The sequence below is a fragment of the Dermacentor andersoni genome, chromosome 2 (genome assembly GCF_023375885.2).
Source record: "Dermacentor andersoni chromosome 2, qqDerAnde1_hic_scaffold, whole genome shotgun sequence".
Lineage (NCBI taxonomy): Eukaryota > Metazoa > Arthropoda > Arachnida > Ixodida > Ixodidae > Dermacentor > Dermacentor andersoni.
Genome location: NC_092815.1, coordinates 95060642 through 95076967, shown reverse-complemented (window position 1 = coordinate 95076967; position 16326 = coordinate 95060642). Strand labels below are relative to the sequence as shown.

General features: G+C 42.9%; 1 protein-coding gene across 11 annotated transcripts in view; it reads left to right on the top strand.

Moving 5' to 3' along the window:
* LOC126541604 (E3 SUMO-protein ligase PIAS2-like) overlaps positions 1 to 15893 on the top strand; it is a 164571-nt gene extending 148678 nt beyond the window's left edge. For 4 of the 11 annotated variants that reach the window (XM_050188446.2, XM_050188441.2, XM_050188439.3 and 1 more), the window contains 3 exons: positions 6884 to 7094; positions 9274 to 9317; positions 14273 to 14318. In XM_050188446.2, the coding sequence (XP_050044403.1) occupies positions 6884 to 7094; position 9274 (212 nt within the window). In that variant the 3' untranslated portion in view covers positions 9275 to 9317; positions 14273 to 14318. The other 7 variants (XM_050188443.3, XM_050188440.3, XM_050188438.3 and 4 more) reach the window with 7 other exon arrangements.
* The last annotated feature ends 433 nt before the right edge of the window (positions 15894 to 16326 follow it).

Below are 16326 nucleotides of genomic sequence, written 5' to 3'. Positions count from 1 at the left end.
CGCATAGCGCATTTTTATCTTGAAGGTCTTGAGAGAGGGAGAGAACCAACCTGCAACAGAGTCTTTGGTCATGCCTGGCCAGGCGCAAACACCTCTCTCCAGTCAAGCCTTAAACAAAGGGCTGCGGATGGAAAGAGCAACACTGCAGGGCCTGCACGGTGATGCGAGCGTTGCCAACATGCCCTCGCACACTAGCACTCTCCCCATCCATGATGGCGTAGAGTTTGAATTATCGGTGGCAGTGTGGATTTCAGTGTGAATTAGCGGGATGCGTTACATATTGCTTTCAATACAATGCTTTTAGTACAATGTTGGGCGGACCACAGCGGCTACTTCTAATTATCCGAAATTTCAATTAAACTAGTTGTGAATTAATAAGCTTTTACTGTACAGGATAAAATAGGACACCTTTCAAATTACTCCACAGTAAAGATTCGTACCACTATGTTTGTAGGCACCAAAATGGGCAGACGCCTCGGACTAAGTGCACAAGCCTAAAACTAGCGCCCAAAGTGGTGAAAGTAGGAAGTGTTTTAGTTCAACCTAGCTTGTTCATACTTGTCTATGGTAGCACATGTTGCACACTTAGAATTTCCCCCCACTTGCCTTGTGGGGGGAAAAAAAACTTTCTGAAGTGCAGGTCATACACGGCCCTTAAAGCTGTTTTTTGCAAATTATGTGTCTTGAGTTCAGTTGTTTGTTGTGTGAAGTGTGTGTGTTGTTTGAATAATGTATATGAAATGTGCTACCATTCTTGTCCAGTTTCGCAACTGCAACTTTGAACAAAAGAAGTTTACAAACATGGTGCATTTCGCATATTTGCACTGGTTTTAAGTTTGTAACTCTCTACAGAATTCAGATATTAAAATTTTCTGAAAGTTTAGTTGCATATCTCTGCACTATAGTGAAACCATTTATTTTACATCAAAGGGCAACCAAAGGTTAATTACGAATAAATGTAGTTCGAACTAGTGCAGCTGCAGCCCACAATGCAACTGGTGGAGGCTTTGCTGTAAAGTTTTTGGTAATTCATTGTGGCATAGAATTTCCTCAATAAGAATTGAAATTCTTGGCTTGGGAATGAGAGAGAGAGAAGCATTGGAAATTGTGGACAAGCATTCGCAATTCATGCCTGTCAAGACCACCATGCACTAAGCTGGCACTGTAAAATCCAAGTGGCTTTGGAAGCTCATTAAAAGCTGATTGAAGCTGTTTATAGAAGATAGCATGGTCACTATCACTTGTTCAAGCTAAGTGACCTTGAAAGCATGTGTGCATGCAAACTGCTGGAACCAGCAAACTGCATTTGGAGCACAGCAAGTGTTATGTTCTCATTCCAATCCCATGGATACTTGATCACATTTTCGCACTGAATATGTTGCACCTTTTAGCATTGCATGTAACAGAAGGAAGGCTGGCATCGCATACAGAAAAAGACACATTCATTCTTTCTCTGTAAAATTGACCCTACTTGAAATGCAAAGTATGACAATAGAATGCTGACTATGTAACTTTGCTGTGCTTCTTCATACAGATCACAGCAGTGCTTTTTTTTTTCTTATTCTTCATTTCTTATGTTGTATTTTAATAATGCAAGTTAGGGCACACATATTTTTTGACAATCTCCCATTTTTGTTCACTGCAAGCAGTTGTGTAAATGAGCCCACTGAAACATACTTGACTGTATTTTTCTTTCCCCCCCCCCCTTTTTTTTTTTGCAAGCAAACTGATGCTTTAAACTGTTAAGGGCAGCAGATAGCTTGGAGGGCTACTCTAGCTGAAGGCTACATCTCTTTTTTTCAGTCTTAGTTTGCCTGCATATCACCTTGAAACTTGCCATATGCTACATCTTGTATGGAACAGTCACTAACTTCACTTTGACGCATGATGAAGTTTCATACAGGACATATTCTCTGTGTTGCCACTCAGAGGTTTAAGCCCTGCTGTACAGCAAGCGAAGACGACCTTTCACAACATTTGGTAATTTCTGCATAGTGTTTGATTTGTTTTGTCATGTGTTGTTTGGAGTTGAAGCCAGGGTGGTGTCTGTCTTGTTTGTGGTGCACACACGCATACTTGAATTCACTCCTTCACCTTCTCTCTCTCTCTTTTTTTTTCCAATTATTTTCTACAAACACACATGCAAAGACAGCTTGAAATGGAGTCACGAGAGTTGTGCATATTTCAGGTGTGGAAAGGTTTACGCTTAAAGTGTTACTAAAAATGGCTCGTTTGAGGTCAAGAGCAAGTGTGATTTCAAACTTTGTCAGTGTAGCAGCCACCATGGTAAGAGTTTTGCTATGATAGAAATGCAAAGCTCCCTTTGGGTTGTTGGAGGATATCGTCATCAAATCAGATACCAATTCAGTTTGGGCTTAAAGCCACAAAGGTCACTTGTTAAGGGGGGATGAGGGTCTTGAAAACTTTTTTTTATTTCTTAACATATCTTCCTGAAAATTGGCATGCAGATATATCTTTGAATGCTGATCCCAAATACAGTCGCCGACCGTTTATTCGGACCTCACGGGGACTGCGGAAATGTCCGAATAAACAGGTGTCCGAAAAAGCAGATTAAGAAAAAAAAAATGAAATCCTTTATTTCCACGCACTTATTCGGGCTCTGCAGTAGGCTTGAAGAAATCGTGAGTGCGCCGTTGCACGCTGTTCCGTTTACGCGCAATCAGATAAACCTGAATCTCGGAGAGGGTCGAACGGTCACTATAGGCGGCTGAAAGCACAGTCACTGCTTGTGCACATTCCGCATGCGACAGCAGCGTAGCACATGGTGCGTCATCTTCCGACTCGGAGTCATCGTCCGGCGGTGCAGCATAGAGAATGGGTGCAGCAGAAACCTGACGAATGATCTTGCCGTCGTCGAGTTCTGCGCATGTCAGTACAGCAGTGTCAGCACCTGTGAAACTCTCAAATGAGACGGTGTCCGGAATCGCAATGCAACCACTGCGCAGGTCTCAGCAGAACTTTTTCCGCGTCAGTAGGGAGCACATCGGAAGGCGACAAATCTTAGGCCCCCCGGCACCCGCACTGTCGGCGCCATTAGACACTTGACGCGATGTTTCCGTACGCCGCGTTGGAACACCGAAACCTCGACACAGCACACAAAGCAAACACTATCGTGCCGACACCAGTCGCACAAACGAAAAACGCGGCCTGCTCGCATCGTCGTGCGCGAAAGAAACAAATCAGCTGCTGGATTGTCTTGACATGGCTTACTAAGCTGAAACCGGAACTGCTGTACGCCCATTCTATCGAACCAAGCAGAAACGATGATGATGAGCGGGGATTTCCAGTAGCGCCGCTTCGTGGGGCAGCAAGGAGGCTCCGTTCAAAACAAAAATGGCGTTCAGCAAGTCGAACTATGCGCCGGTCAGAGTCGGTGCATGATGCCCTCGATCAAGTTGACTCAAGGAGTGTCCGAAAAATCAGACGAGAGGCTGCAAGGTGTCCGAACTTTCGGCAGTTGTTATACATTATGGTCTATGGGGAGAACGGTGGTGCCGCGAAGCTGACCGAATAATCGGGCATGTCCGAATTTTTGGAGTCCGGAAAATCGGTCGGCGACTGTATATATTCAGATCTTATATATCCCATCTAGAAATGAAGATATTGCAAAATAATTTATCCCACATAGGTCCTTTCTTACGGGCCATTATGATGATTGTGGCCAGGCAGATTGTGGCCATGGGTGAAGTTGTTTATTGAACAAGTGTTGCAGTGTTACTTCCATTAGTCTAATAGTGTATAGATTTTCGGTGCCAGACTTTAACATAGAAGTAAATGACTAGTACAGTAGAACCTCGTTCATATGTTGTTGAAAAAAAGGCGAGAAAAGACATACTAACCGAGAAAATGTGTGATCCCAAGTAACTTCGAAATTTGACCAACTAAACTATAGTTGACATCTACGTAATGCAAAGTGTTGCGCACGATGCACGAGACGCCAATGCTCGTCGACCTGGTGGAGCTTTGGCGGCCCGGCACACGTTTTCTTGTTTTCCTATGGTTTAGTGTTTTAAGATGGCGACGGGAAACCGAAACGAAATTAAGCTGGTGAGCGACGCCGAATACTGCCAAAGTGAAACATGATGCTCACATCGTGCCACCTGCAACAGGGAACAGCAGCGCGTTTGGATTTTCGCCTACTAAAAACATGCAGTACACCACCAACAGCACTATGCCCCACGCACTGTAAAACGGATAGCTGAAGATGCTTATTGCAGTAGGTTTGGTGACGACAGGTGTGAATGCAGCGTGCTATGACCTGGGAGGAGATCTGCTGGTCCCGGAATATGAAACTGATTGCATGCCGGCGTTTTCGCTTGAGACAGATGGATGTGTATTGCAGAGAAGCTGAAGCTGATGCGGCAAGTGGCTACTGTTCTCAATCCCATATGCCTCGCGCATTTTCCTGTTTACATAGGATCTAGCAGCCAGAAAGTGTATCATACGATCCCAGTTTGGCAATATACTGAATGTTGGTGCTGAAAATTTATGTTTTCTGGAAACATATGAACTGGTAAAAAGCAAGCATAACTCTATTGGGTCGTTTTTAGTGTTCTTGATCACAAACGTTGGTGCCGGGATATAGTATATAACGGGACTGTATAAACGAGGTTCTGCTGCACTACCAAGATATATATGAAGCAAGGCAGTGAACTTAGTGGATTATTCTGATAACATTTTAGCATGGAAATGCTGAGAATAATATAAATAAACATTCCTTTTAACGTGCCAATGCTGCTGCCAAACTACCAAGCATAGGCTTCTGCATCTGCGTGCAGAGCACACAATATGCCACTAGTACTGCATACCACACCCACATACCATATTTATTCGAATCTAGGCCGATAGTTTCTTTTTTCAAATAATTATACTCCAAACTCTAGGGTCGGCTTAGATTCGAGGATATTAAAAAATGCGCCAGTTTTTCATTGAAACTGCTAAATATGGTGCATAGCTAGTGCCATCTAGAAAAGTCAGTATCACAGCCGCTACTGACTTACACAACCGTACACAAGCGAGGTCGCCATTTTGACCTGTGTCGTGTCGGCCGTACCGATGTGTGGCGTGGTGTTACCGCGATGGTACCAAGCAGGAGATGCTACTACAGTGCCAGGTACTTTGATCGTGCGCACCTTTAAAATGCGCTTGACGTAACTGAAGATAGTGCATTCTTTGAAGGGGACAGTGACAAGGAAGACAGCGACAAGTCTAGCAGCGACGGCGACGTTGAATGAGCTCTGCTTGTTCAGATTCAATAAATGCTGTTTGCATTTTGTGAACGCTGTCCTCGCTTTTTATATATATATATATATGTATATAATATGTATGTGTATACACACACATATACTTTTTTTTTTTTCTTCGGACTTTAGGGGGTCAGCTTAGAATCGGGTTCGGCCTAGATTCGAGTAAATACGGTAGGCTGTTTCCAGAGATTGCCAGCATGGCACAGTTTCTGTGAAGCGAATTAGGCTTAAATGCTGCTGCAGCTGCCACTCGTGGGTACATCTGAGGGGTGTAACAAAGTAAAATTTTTGCTGGATCCTAAACACACACTGCCTAGAGGCAACGTCTCAATGACCTGATTTGTCTAAAAAAAAACTCAATATACTAATTCAAGTGTGTAAAGGACAGCTTTGAATTCATCTGGAGCACACACTTGATGAAGTGCTTTTCCATTAGCTTTGCAATGTCCTTGTTGCTTTCCAGACTGTCTTCTCTACTGAGGCACATTTGTGACTGTATGCTATGCAATTGTCCTTGTTGACTCTGCAAAAATGGCAGTGAATCTTTAAAAGCAGTTTGCCTTTTGGTCACTTTCCTGTCCTTCCCAAAGTAAAAAATAAAGAAAAAGGAAGGCAGTTTGTGTGCTTAAGGGTGTGCCTTTGTAAGACTGTACAATCGGCCTATGCAGTCACCAGTATCTGTGGTGCTTTGCCAAGCTTGCCATCTATGTACAGTGCCAAGAATGCTGTCGGCCGCATACTTGACAAGTCGGATGCAGAGCCCGCGAAAGTGATAGTACTTTGAAAGTGATTGCTCGAGAAATCACACCTACGTTCTTTGTATCCGGTTAAGCGCAAATGACGACGGTGCACCACTTTCATTATGAAAACTTTCTTGTGTAAGTAAATTCTCCACGGCTCACTTTCTTTTTTTAATTGTGAACGTGGGAGGCATGCTATATTTTTCTTTTATAAATTGGGAGCATGCTTCATTCAGATGCACATTAGATTCGGGGACACATTAGAATTAGGTAAATACAGTGGCTCCTGGGCATATCAAGAGATTGCTCAATTGTAAGATTGCCTACTCTAAGACTGGCCTAGAAATGTGGATGTTAACTTAAGAAAGTTCATAGAACATCGCTTACAAACTTCAGTTAGATATAAAAGAAGCGAGAAGGAAATCTTACGTTACTGCTTTTGGCTAATCAAATTATGCATTTCCTTCCACCACATTGTCTAGTTTACACGACACTGTCATCATCTTTCACGTTTTCCGTTATGGGCTGTGCGGTACTTCTTGGGTCTTCTGTTCATATAGAAAAGGTCTTTTTATTCGGAACACAAACTTCTATAATTTTCTCACTACTAAGCACCTGCTACACTTCAGGAAGCTGCCTCAGATTGACTTTTTACTCTCTGCAAAATTTTTTTAAATACTCATGACTATTTTATCACCACACAATGTAATCATTTAACTGAACTCGCTGTTAAAGGTGCCATGGTACCACATTTTCGAGCTTAAAATAAGCATTACGTGAGTAAACCGTGCACGTTCCACAGCAAACTGGCAAAATTTGAGCGAATTCTGTGCAATAGAATATTTGCATCTGTATTTTTTTTTTTTTTTATCGCAGTTGAACCGTACAGCAGTCTGGCAACAATAACTGGTGACGAAATGAAATGCACCCCCCAGCAATGGCTCCCTCGAGGTAATGGAAGCCAATCTCAGAGGTTATGCTTTTGTGTACTACAAGCTCCAGAAGCAATTGCACAAGCTGGATATGCGTCATGGTCGCCATGCGTCATCAGCGATCAGCCCGAGATAGTTTCTGCAGGCATTCTCTGGTTTGTGCTGCTTTTATTGCGCGAGCGAAAGAATTGAGGGCACAAATCAACGGCAGAGCCCTTACTGCGCAGTTGGCTGACAGAGTTTGGAGCAAGCCATCCGATATGGTTTCAGATGATTTCGGAGCAGACAACACAGCGGTGGCCCCACATTTCCTGACATCACACAATTCATGCCAGAATGGCGGTCGCTGTTGGTGGGAGGAGCTTTGAGCTGCTTTGGAGAGCATGGCCGCCAGTTCATTTTGCAACAACTTTGAGCACTGAGGACACCGAACCGATGCATTGCGGTGTACAATGAAAGCAAAAAACCTATGTGACACATTGTGGTTGTATTTGGTCCCATGGTGATCACTCAGTGCTCACTGGTGGTGTACAAAGCAGCGGCAATCTCGTGCATTGAAGGTCGCATTTCAGTCACTGAGCGTTGTACATTTCCAACACTGCTTTGCTTTTGTCTAGTTGTTCTAACATTAACAAACGAGCCTTTCACACGCAAGAGCTTCATGTTCCATGTGAATTGCATGTCTTCACCTTTGCAGGTGTAACAGCACTGGAGCTTAGGCATTGAAGGCTTTGAAGGCACTAAAGGCACTCAGATTTGTAGTCGTCACTTTGCCATCCTCTCAGTGGCTTAGTCTTCTTCATTTAGGGTAGCGCTTCCCAACTATGTTTGTGTCTGGTCTGTTTGCTGTGCATCAACGGTGAACACAATTTGTGGCAGCGGTGTGTTCACATTCGCCATCAACGCCAGCCTTACCTGTGCTCCGGCAGCCACTGACGGCTTTCATTGCACTAAGCTGTATGAAGTAGACCATGACTGAAGATTGGGCTAGCTTCTAAGACGTCAAGATCAGCCAAGCATCACAGAGAAAAAAGTTCTGAAAGTGCGCGACTGACTCATGCAGCGAGTCAAAACGGGAACTACTGTTGCTCCAACTGCGAACGAAATAGCGCTCACTATCGATGCAGTCATAGATGGTGACTACGCCGTTATGAAGGTACAAGGCCGACACGCGTACCGAGACAAAAAACTACCGTTAGTGGGAACCGCTATGGACAAAACTGCAGTCATTATCGACATAGTTGTGGATGGCAACTAAGCAGTGAAGAAAGCACACAGCCGATGCAGTGCTATGCGCGGCAGTAAACGCAAGAATAAAGGCTTCAAAGGCACAAATAGGCATGAAGCGTTGTGACGTTGCTCTCATTTACGTACAATTTCCACTGATTACCATGACAATGCGAGCATCACCGCTTCGTTTCGGTGGACACCGTGTTTCTGCTCTTTTGCGATGCTTGCCAAGCTCTCGGAATTAACCAATGTGCGCCCAATATGTTCGAATTATGAGAGTTTCATTTCATTAAGTAATGCACACGCCTGCTGGGACCAAAGGACGAGTCCGAATTAACCGATTTTCCGAATTAACGAGGGTCAAATTATGAAGGCTTTACTGTACAACGGACGGAGAACGGGAACTTACGACACAAGTGCAATTGGTTAAGCAGCACAAGAAACGAAAAAGGGTGACGTACGTCTCCCTTTCATTGGCTGCAATTTTTGTGCCGCTTCACTGATTTACGTGATGAAATATGCAACAATGTTAACGTGCACAGCAATATAACATCCTGAAAGTACTGCTCGAGTTGCACGTCGTAAGATGCCTCAGCGAGCTCTGTTTGTGGGCTGCACTTGCATCACAATTTGCGCTCGTGTTCTTCTTTATATACTACCCAATGCCATTAATATTGCCAGTATCGTATGAGTGAAGACCTTTCTCAAGAGCAGATGCAATAAAATGCATGTTACGGTATGTCAAGTCTTTTAGAAACTGCAGTGTATAATTGCCATAAGTGCTGTGCACAGCTTTGCCCCATTGTGTTTCACATGCCAGTGCTAAAAAAATGTCGGCTGAGAGCCCACTTTTTAATGCATTACCATATTGACCCCTCAACTCTGTTACAATAATAAACTGAGTATTAGTTGAAAGACCATGTCATGGCACCTTTAACTGCAGCTGTAAGTGTCCATGTGTACTGTCCAACCCTTATTGTTGCTTTTTGTTTCAATTATATGTTTGTTGAGCTGTGCGAGTTCGTGCTCTCATTTGAGATTTAAGGAATATTTCCAGAAGGCAAACCATATGTTTTGACCACTGCATACGCACTTTTGTTCCAGACTTTGACCTGTATTCTCTGCTCACCAATGATTCAGAACGATCCGTGAGTACTGTTTCATTCTTCTTTATTGCGTATATGTGTGTGTTTCATATTTTTCGTTGGGGCGTCATGTCTGGTCTTTATAGTATTATGAGTCGTATTGTAACTGGCGAGTGATTTTTCTGGCTTTCTGGATAGTATTTTTACAGCTCAACAAAGACTTGCAGTATGGTGCAAGCTTAAAAGAAACTGCCTGGTTATGCTCACTACAAGTACAGCTCTTATACAATATGGGAACCTACGGAAGATTCTTATATGCATAAATATATGCTTGACTTGTCGTGTTGTCCTGTTTTTCTTTTTTAATAATGTTGCCATTGTACAATTGAGCCTTATTATAAAGGAGTTGCATCAGACATGAAAATACCATCGTTATAGCCGTTATTTCAAAAGGCATATATCTGTTGCCTGCTATTGGTGAGAAATGTCTTATATTTGCTTTATGTCCAATAATTTGTTATATATTTTTATCTGTTCATATTATAGTGGGTCGACTTTATTGGCTTTTTACCAGTTGGGGTTTCCATTTACAAGTGTATGTTACTGTCCATGTGTTGAGTCATATCGCCTAAGCGAGTTTTTAAGAGCTGTATGATTCAGAGCTCTGATGCAGCTCTCACCTTTAGATGCAACTTCCTCCTTGTTTGGTGAAAAGCAAACAAGCAAAAGTGACTGACAACAAAACTAAGATCTATTTTGAAATGAGGCGAAGCTTTGCAGGAAGTTACTTTTTAATGGTGTAAGTAGTATGTTCGGTGAGATCAATTTTGGGGAATAAATGTATTACAAAAATTTACTAGCCGGGAAAACGGTACGATAGATCTGACGTTACTAAAAAATATGTAGGACTGAACTATAGCTGAAATGTACGCCACTCGAAGCATTGCCCTAATAGTTGCAGCATGAGACTCCAACACACACCAAGCCAGTGGGGCCTTGCGACCCAAGACGCGCGTTGTCATTTGTGTGGCTTCCATAAGCCTATGTGCGTGCTCCTGAAATTCTGCTTGAGTCGGCAACTATGATTCAACAAGAGCAAAACATAATGCTCACTTCATGCCGCCTGTAGCAGCAAGAGACGAAACAGCAGCAGGTTTAGGTTATCGCTAGGGGTGTGTGAATATAAAAATTTTTGGATGTGAATCAGCTATGAATAATTAGCTTTCAATATTGAGTAATGATATGCACATGCACTTATTAGCAAGTTTGGTTAGCTTAACATGCTGGAATATCGCAATTACATTGTCAATAATAAAAATTAGACTAGTAAGCTGCTATACTAAAAGATTGTGTATTTGGCTCATGTTTACTTCGAACACTGAGTAATTCCCACTAGCTATCTGTTCTCGCCAACCTGTGCCTTATGCAACATCAAATGCCCGTAAACTCAGACACATTTGATCCTGTGCCAGCCGTCACTCATCACATTTGCTGTCATGTAATAAGCTCGGAGTGGGAATGAAATGAATGGCGCTGTAAAAGAGTGCGCCCTTGCTGTCCACTAACCTGTTCCTCTTTCTACTGAGAGGCTGGCTTTCCTGCAAAGCTTAGCCATCCAGTGGCTAAGCGTGCTTTACAGGCGAAATCATCGCAAAAGTCGGCACAAAATCAGGCACGTTCCTAAATAAGCTAGAAATAAACGCTAAGAACCATGTTTAATCCTGCAAAGCTAGAAATATATGCAATTTGTTTCAAACACCTAGTTTTCAAGTCAAGTTCAAATATCATATAGTATCGATAATATTAGAAAATGTTGAATATTTGCTCATTCCTAGTTATCACCTATTAAAAGTGTGCAGTATACGTTTCCAACAGCAGATAGATGAGGATGCTTATTGCAATAGGGTTGGCAGTGATAGCTGTAAATGTGATGACCCAAAATGAGGGTGCATAGGTGGGCTAGTTGGTAACACATTATAATAGAAACTTGCATTATAATAAGAAGTGCTAAAAACACAAAACAACGTAGAAAAAGAAACACACACCACACACGCTCCTTTGTGTTTTTAGCGGTCTAAGTGTTTATCCCAAAATAAGGTTTGCTGGTACCAGGAGAGGAAAGTGAGTGTGTGCCAGTATTTTCGTGTGACATGGGCAGGCAGGTACTGCAAGGAAACGCCAGTGGTGGGCATCTACTGCTCTCCATCATGCATGCCTCGCACCTTTTCTTGTTCACATGGGATCTGCAGGTTCAAAAGCGTATTGTATGTTCTACTCAGGACTTTGCAGCTGCGGTCACCTCAATCTCCATCTAACAAGCATGTGTCGTCATGATTTTTGTGCTTCGCTTCAAAGTAATGGCATATTTTTAATTCAATGTCGCAGAACAAATGATACACCTTAGAAGCACTATAAATCAAATTTTATGAATTAGTGTTGGCATACTTCTTGCTTGCTTCACTCGCCGTTGCTAGTAGAAACTGGGCCTTCCCGTCATGTGCGTTTCTGCAGGTAAACATGGCAAATAATTTTGTAAGAAATTTGCTAGGCAGAGGAAGTTCCATGAAAGGTCAGCTTGTCACACCCGACAGTAGCCTGCAGATACAAAGAAAACTTAAGCGGTTTTCTCGGGGATTTCCCTGTAGCTTCGGGATACTGTCATGTGGATGACAATTTTTCCTTTCACACATGTAAATATTAATGCACAATACTGTGCAATACGAAGTATTAATATAAATATTAAAACAAATATTGTGGGAACCTTTTGTTGATTGTATATGTAAGTTGCTGGTATTTTATTCACTTGCAGCAAGCACGAGAACATTGTTTGGCAAACAAAAATGCCGTTTAGTTTTGGTGCCAGTAAAATACTTCGCCGACACAACACACAATCAAAGCTTGTCGATAGAAAGCATTTAGGTTTGAAATATTGCGAGCTTGCTAAATTTGCTAGTTTTATGTTGGCACAGTCATTATTTTCTTAAAGGGCCCCTGAACCACTTTTTATCGAAGTTGAGAAATGCATCTGAAATCCAATTGGACTTTTTCCGAAATACTTTGCCACAAAAAGTTCTTTAATGCGTTCTGCAGAAGCAGTCTTACAGGCAATCAAACACAGCGTTCGCGGTGCTTCTGCTCCTTATTCAATGATTTGCACTGCAAAGCCTCAAGGAGTGCCCCCAACGGTCCACCTATAGAATGTCACCGTGGTACGCAGTTGAAATTTGGTTTTGGATGTTCACATAGACACTGGTACTTCCGATTTAGCGCTTACGGCACCCCAAGTGCGGTTATCCTCAGCGAGCCACATTGCACTCAGCCAGTTGTCTCATCACGGCACCCTACGGCGGCCGTGGTATCTACGCTACATAGCCGACCACAGCTAGATGTAACTGCAGCATTTGCTTTGTGCACGGTCGTGCTCATATCCTCTTTCCTGGCCGTGCTACGTGGTGCAGACCAGCTTTGTCCTGCACCACAGGTAGTAAGCACATCCAACTTGCGCATTTTGAACCGCTTTCAGTAGCTCGGTCATTACGAACCGAAGTGTGCCAAAGCGTCTGACCAGGAGCAGTCAGGAGTGAACGTGCACTGGCAAGCATGTGTGTAGTATGTGTAGTCTGTAGTAAGCGTTCAAAACTAGTCGAAATCAGCGAGACCCAGTGGCTACGACACCAGTAAGTAGGGTGGACAAAGTGGCCGTGGCATAGTGTGAGCAGACAGTAGTCAGCCTTCTTCCGGAAGTACGTAATTATTATCGAAATCCGAAAGCCCATTTTCACTAACTTAAGCCTCTCTATTAAATAAACGTCAATAAATACACACAGTATAACAGTAGGAAGAAGCGCACTGATCCAAATGCACTTCTTGATTGATGTTAGCTATTGGCCAATAGTCTCAGCGTAAGGGAATCCGCTTTATTACGAAATGAAGCGTCCAGAAGAGAATGAGGAGCAGGTTTCTGTTGAAAAGAAAGCATTTGAGAGAAAGGTGGCTTTGCGCTCTGCTTGAGAACTATACGTGCCGCGCATGACAGCAAAGCTTGGCCGAGATGTTCACAGCAGTGTATGCTATCTGTGCACTGTGTTTCTTCACCAAACCTCAGGGGGCAGGCCCCTTTAACATAGGTCCTTTGCTTCCGCTGAATAGAGTGTACACATAATTTGGCCATGCATCTGACTCTTCTTGGCTTCATACCATGGGCTGCAATTTCTTCTTGCAGCTAGTGGATGTGTGAGATCATATACTCATGCTGCATGTAGTTGTGGGCATGTCCAGTAGTCCAGAACATTGACACATACCTAAGAGGCAGCAAAAAACATATTGAGACTGTATATATACACACATCTTAATCCTTCCTTTTTCATGTGACAATGCTTCTTCAGTAAGTACTAGCCAGTCTTGGCACTTTCACTTTGGTACCAGGCTCAAGGCATTATTTTGAAAGCTTCTTAAAAATAATGCTAAAAAAAATACAGGTGAAGCCAATGTGTAAGGTTTAGTACATGCTTCTGCCTGTGTTGCTGTATTTAGTGAGTATGGAAAATGCAAAACTGCTGCTCTTTGGCCATGTCGGGGCATTGTGCCAGTGATTGCATTGCTCAGGGAAGGTGCTTGTTGATGTTACTTTTTATAAGTTAGGTTTTGTGTGCATGTTAACATCACAGTTTAGACACTGGTGGTTGCAATGCTGCAAGTGTCCTTTGTTAAACATACAGACACATTGATGCACTATCATGGGTGAATGAAGTGCGAACGGGGAGTCCAAATGCAAACATAGTTCTAGAACAACTGTATTTGAGCTAGGTTGTATAAAGGCAAAGCCAGGTTTTGCCCCTTCCGTCAGTATATGGCTTCACAATTATTCAATAATCTTATTTTGCCGTTTGCATTTGTATAGTCCCGTGTGTGTCTCATTTGTTGACAGTGACACAGGCAGACAGACAAGCACATGGCTACCTTTGAGGGGGCTCCACAATTAACCGCAACAAACCCGTGCGTGGTTTGTCTGCCTTCAGATTCCCTCGTATTCCACAGGACTTGCTCACAAGGCCCGCACCACTCCAGACATAATCTCTCTGGACTGACCAACCTGACGGGCTTGGAAGAGCCAGGACTGGTGGACAAATGGGTTCCTAATGGTGGAAGAGGCCGCCTGTGCATCCTTCCAGTGCCCGCAGACTTGAGAAAAGGACACATTGTTGCACAAAAGACTTTGCCGCTCTCTCTACTCACGAGATGATTGTGGCACGTGTACATAGTGATCTGTTCTCTGCCGAGGAGCAGCAGCCTTTGGTGGCGGACAGGAAGTGTGCACCTCTGCAGTTCTTGACTTGGCACCCAACTCAGTGCTTTCTGGTGAAGAAGAGACATTGACAGACATGCTTAGAGGTGACTGTTGCAAACAAAATGGGTGTGTTGTTTCGGACTGGTCATTTCCACATGTAGCCACTTCACACTATGACGATGCAACAAGAATTGCTTGACAAGTTTCCTCAATGTTTATATCAGGTCTGTGGCATAATTTATTGACTGCCTGTGTGTTCTTTTGGCATAGGGAGGACCTGTACTTTTTTTTTTTTTCCCCAACTAGTCTGCAGAGGGTACTGTGTGCTATGTTTATTACTCCTTTTATTGTGTGTGTTTTGGGGAGGGGGGAATGATTATTACTATAATTAGACTTGCTGAGCAGCCAAAGACACAGACTGCTGCTGCCGCCTCTAAGCAACAACTGTAAATGGGTCCACGAAGCTGCTGCAGGGAAGGCGAAATGAAGCAGCAGCTCCTCTACGGCACCACACATGATCATGAAACAAGTATTCCTATGTAATGCAGACAAGTGATAAACCTGTTTGTCACAACTGCAGAGCCTTGCATCATTACAGTGTTTTTCTTTTTTTGTGTGATCAGAAGTGTAGTAGGCTACAGTGTCCCATATAACAAGTGGTAAAATATGAAGGCTAATAACTTGCATTTCTTAAAGGGCTGCCCCAAGGTAAATGGTGTTGCCTTTGTTCACAAAACGTTGTTCATGAGCAGAGCAGTTTTCCCTCAACCCTTCTTTCTTTCTCTCTCTCTTTCATTGTTTCTTTGTTGGAAACACATATTTTTCCTCCTCTTCATTGGGCTATTCTACTGCAGTTGATTGTTCCAAGAAAGCAGTGGTGTTGTGTTTGTTTATGGTCATAACTGTATATGTTGACGTAAATGAAAATAATGTTGAAGCTGCTTTCCTTGGTGACCTCCTCCTCGCATGGCAAGGCACATAGGCTGTGCAATCTACTGCTTCCATATGTATATTTTGAAAAGTCTGTTTAAGATGCTTGACTGAAGTTTTAGTATGCTAGTATGCAAGCTGGCATGCTATCCTTGCATTGAAGGGGGCAACTCGAGCAAGTAACTTTTATTGTAAACTATTTGTTTTCTGTCAGCATTTCAATCATACTTGCATCTGTACATAACCATGGTCCAATCATGTATATAGCCCCCCCCTCCCCCTTTTTTCCTCCTGCCATTAAACTAGCAGTTATGTGACTGCATAGTTGAATTTTTTTTGCTGTAAATCTGCACAGTTAATTGTGTATTAACAGATTTGTATCTATTTCTTGCCCAAAATAAAGGACCTTTGTTATACTGAAATTTCAATGTTGTATTCACATGTCGGGGCATCTCAACCCAGGCGAAGCTTATCGGTCAAAGCATATGTCTTCGCCTAATTGAATACTCGCCTCTCACAAAAGTACAACTAGTGGCAACTAGTGAGTCCACCACACCTGGTGTTCAGCATTGTAAGAAAATTGCTCTAAAATCTAAACAGACATTGCATGCAAAATGTGATTTATTTTGTTCTCAAAAGGTTTCCGCGTCAGATGCGGCAAAGAACTAGAAAGTGAGTGTAATAAAAGTTTAAGATGAGCAGCAATGTGGAGTGCACTGTTGTGTATTTTTGCACTCTGAGCTCTTGGAGTTTCGAACATGGCCCACAAAAAACTAAACACGGCTACGAATGGTTCTGCTTTGCAGTTTTCGGTGGTATGTGCTGAAAAAAAAATGAGTCCACTTGGAACCCTGT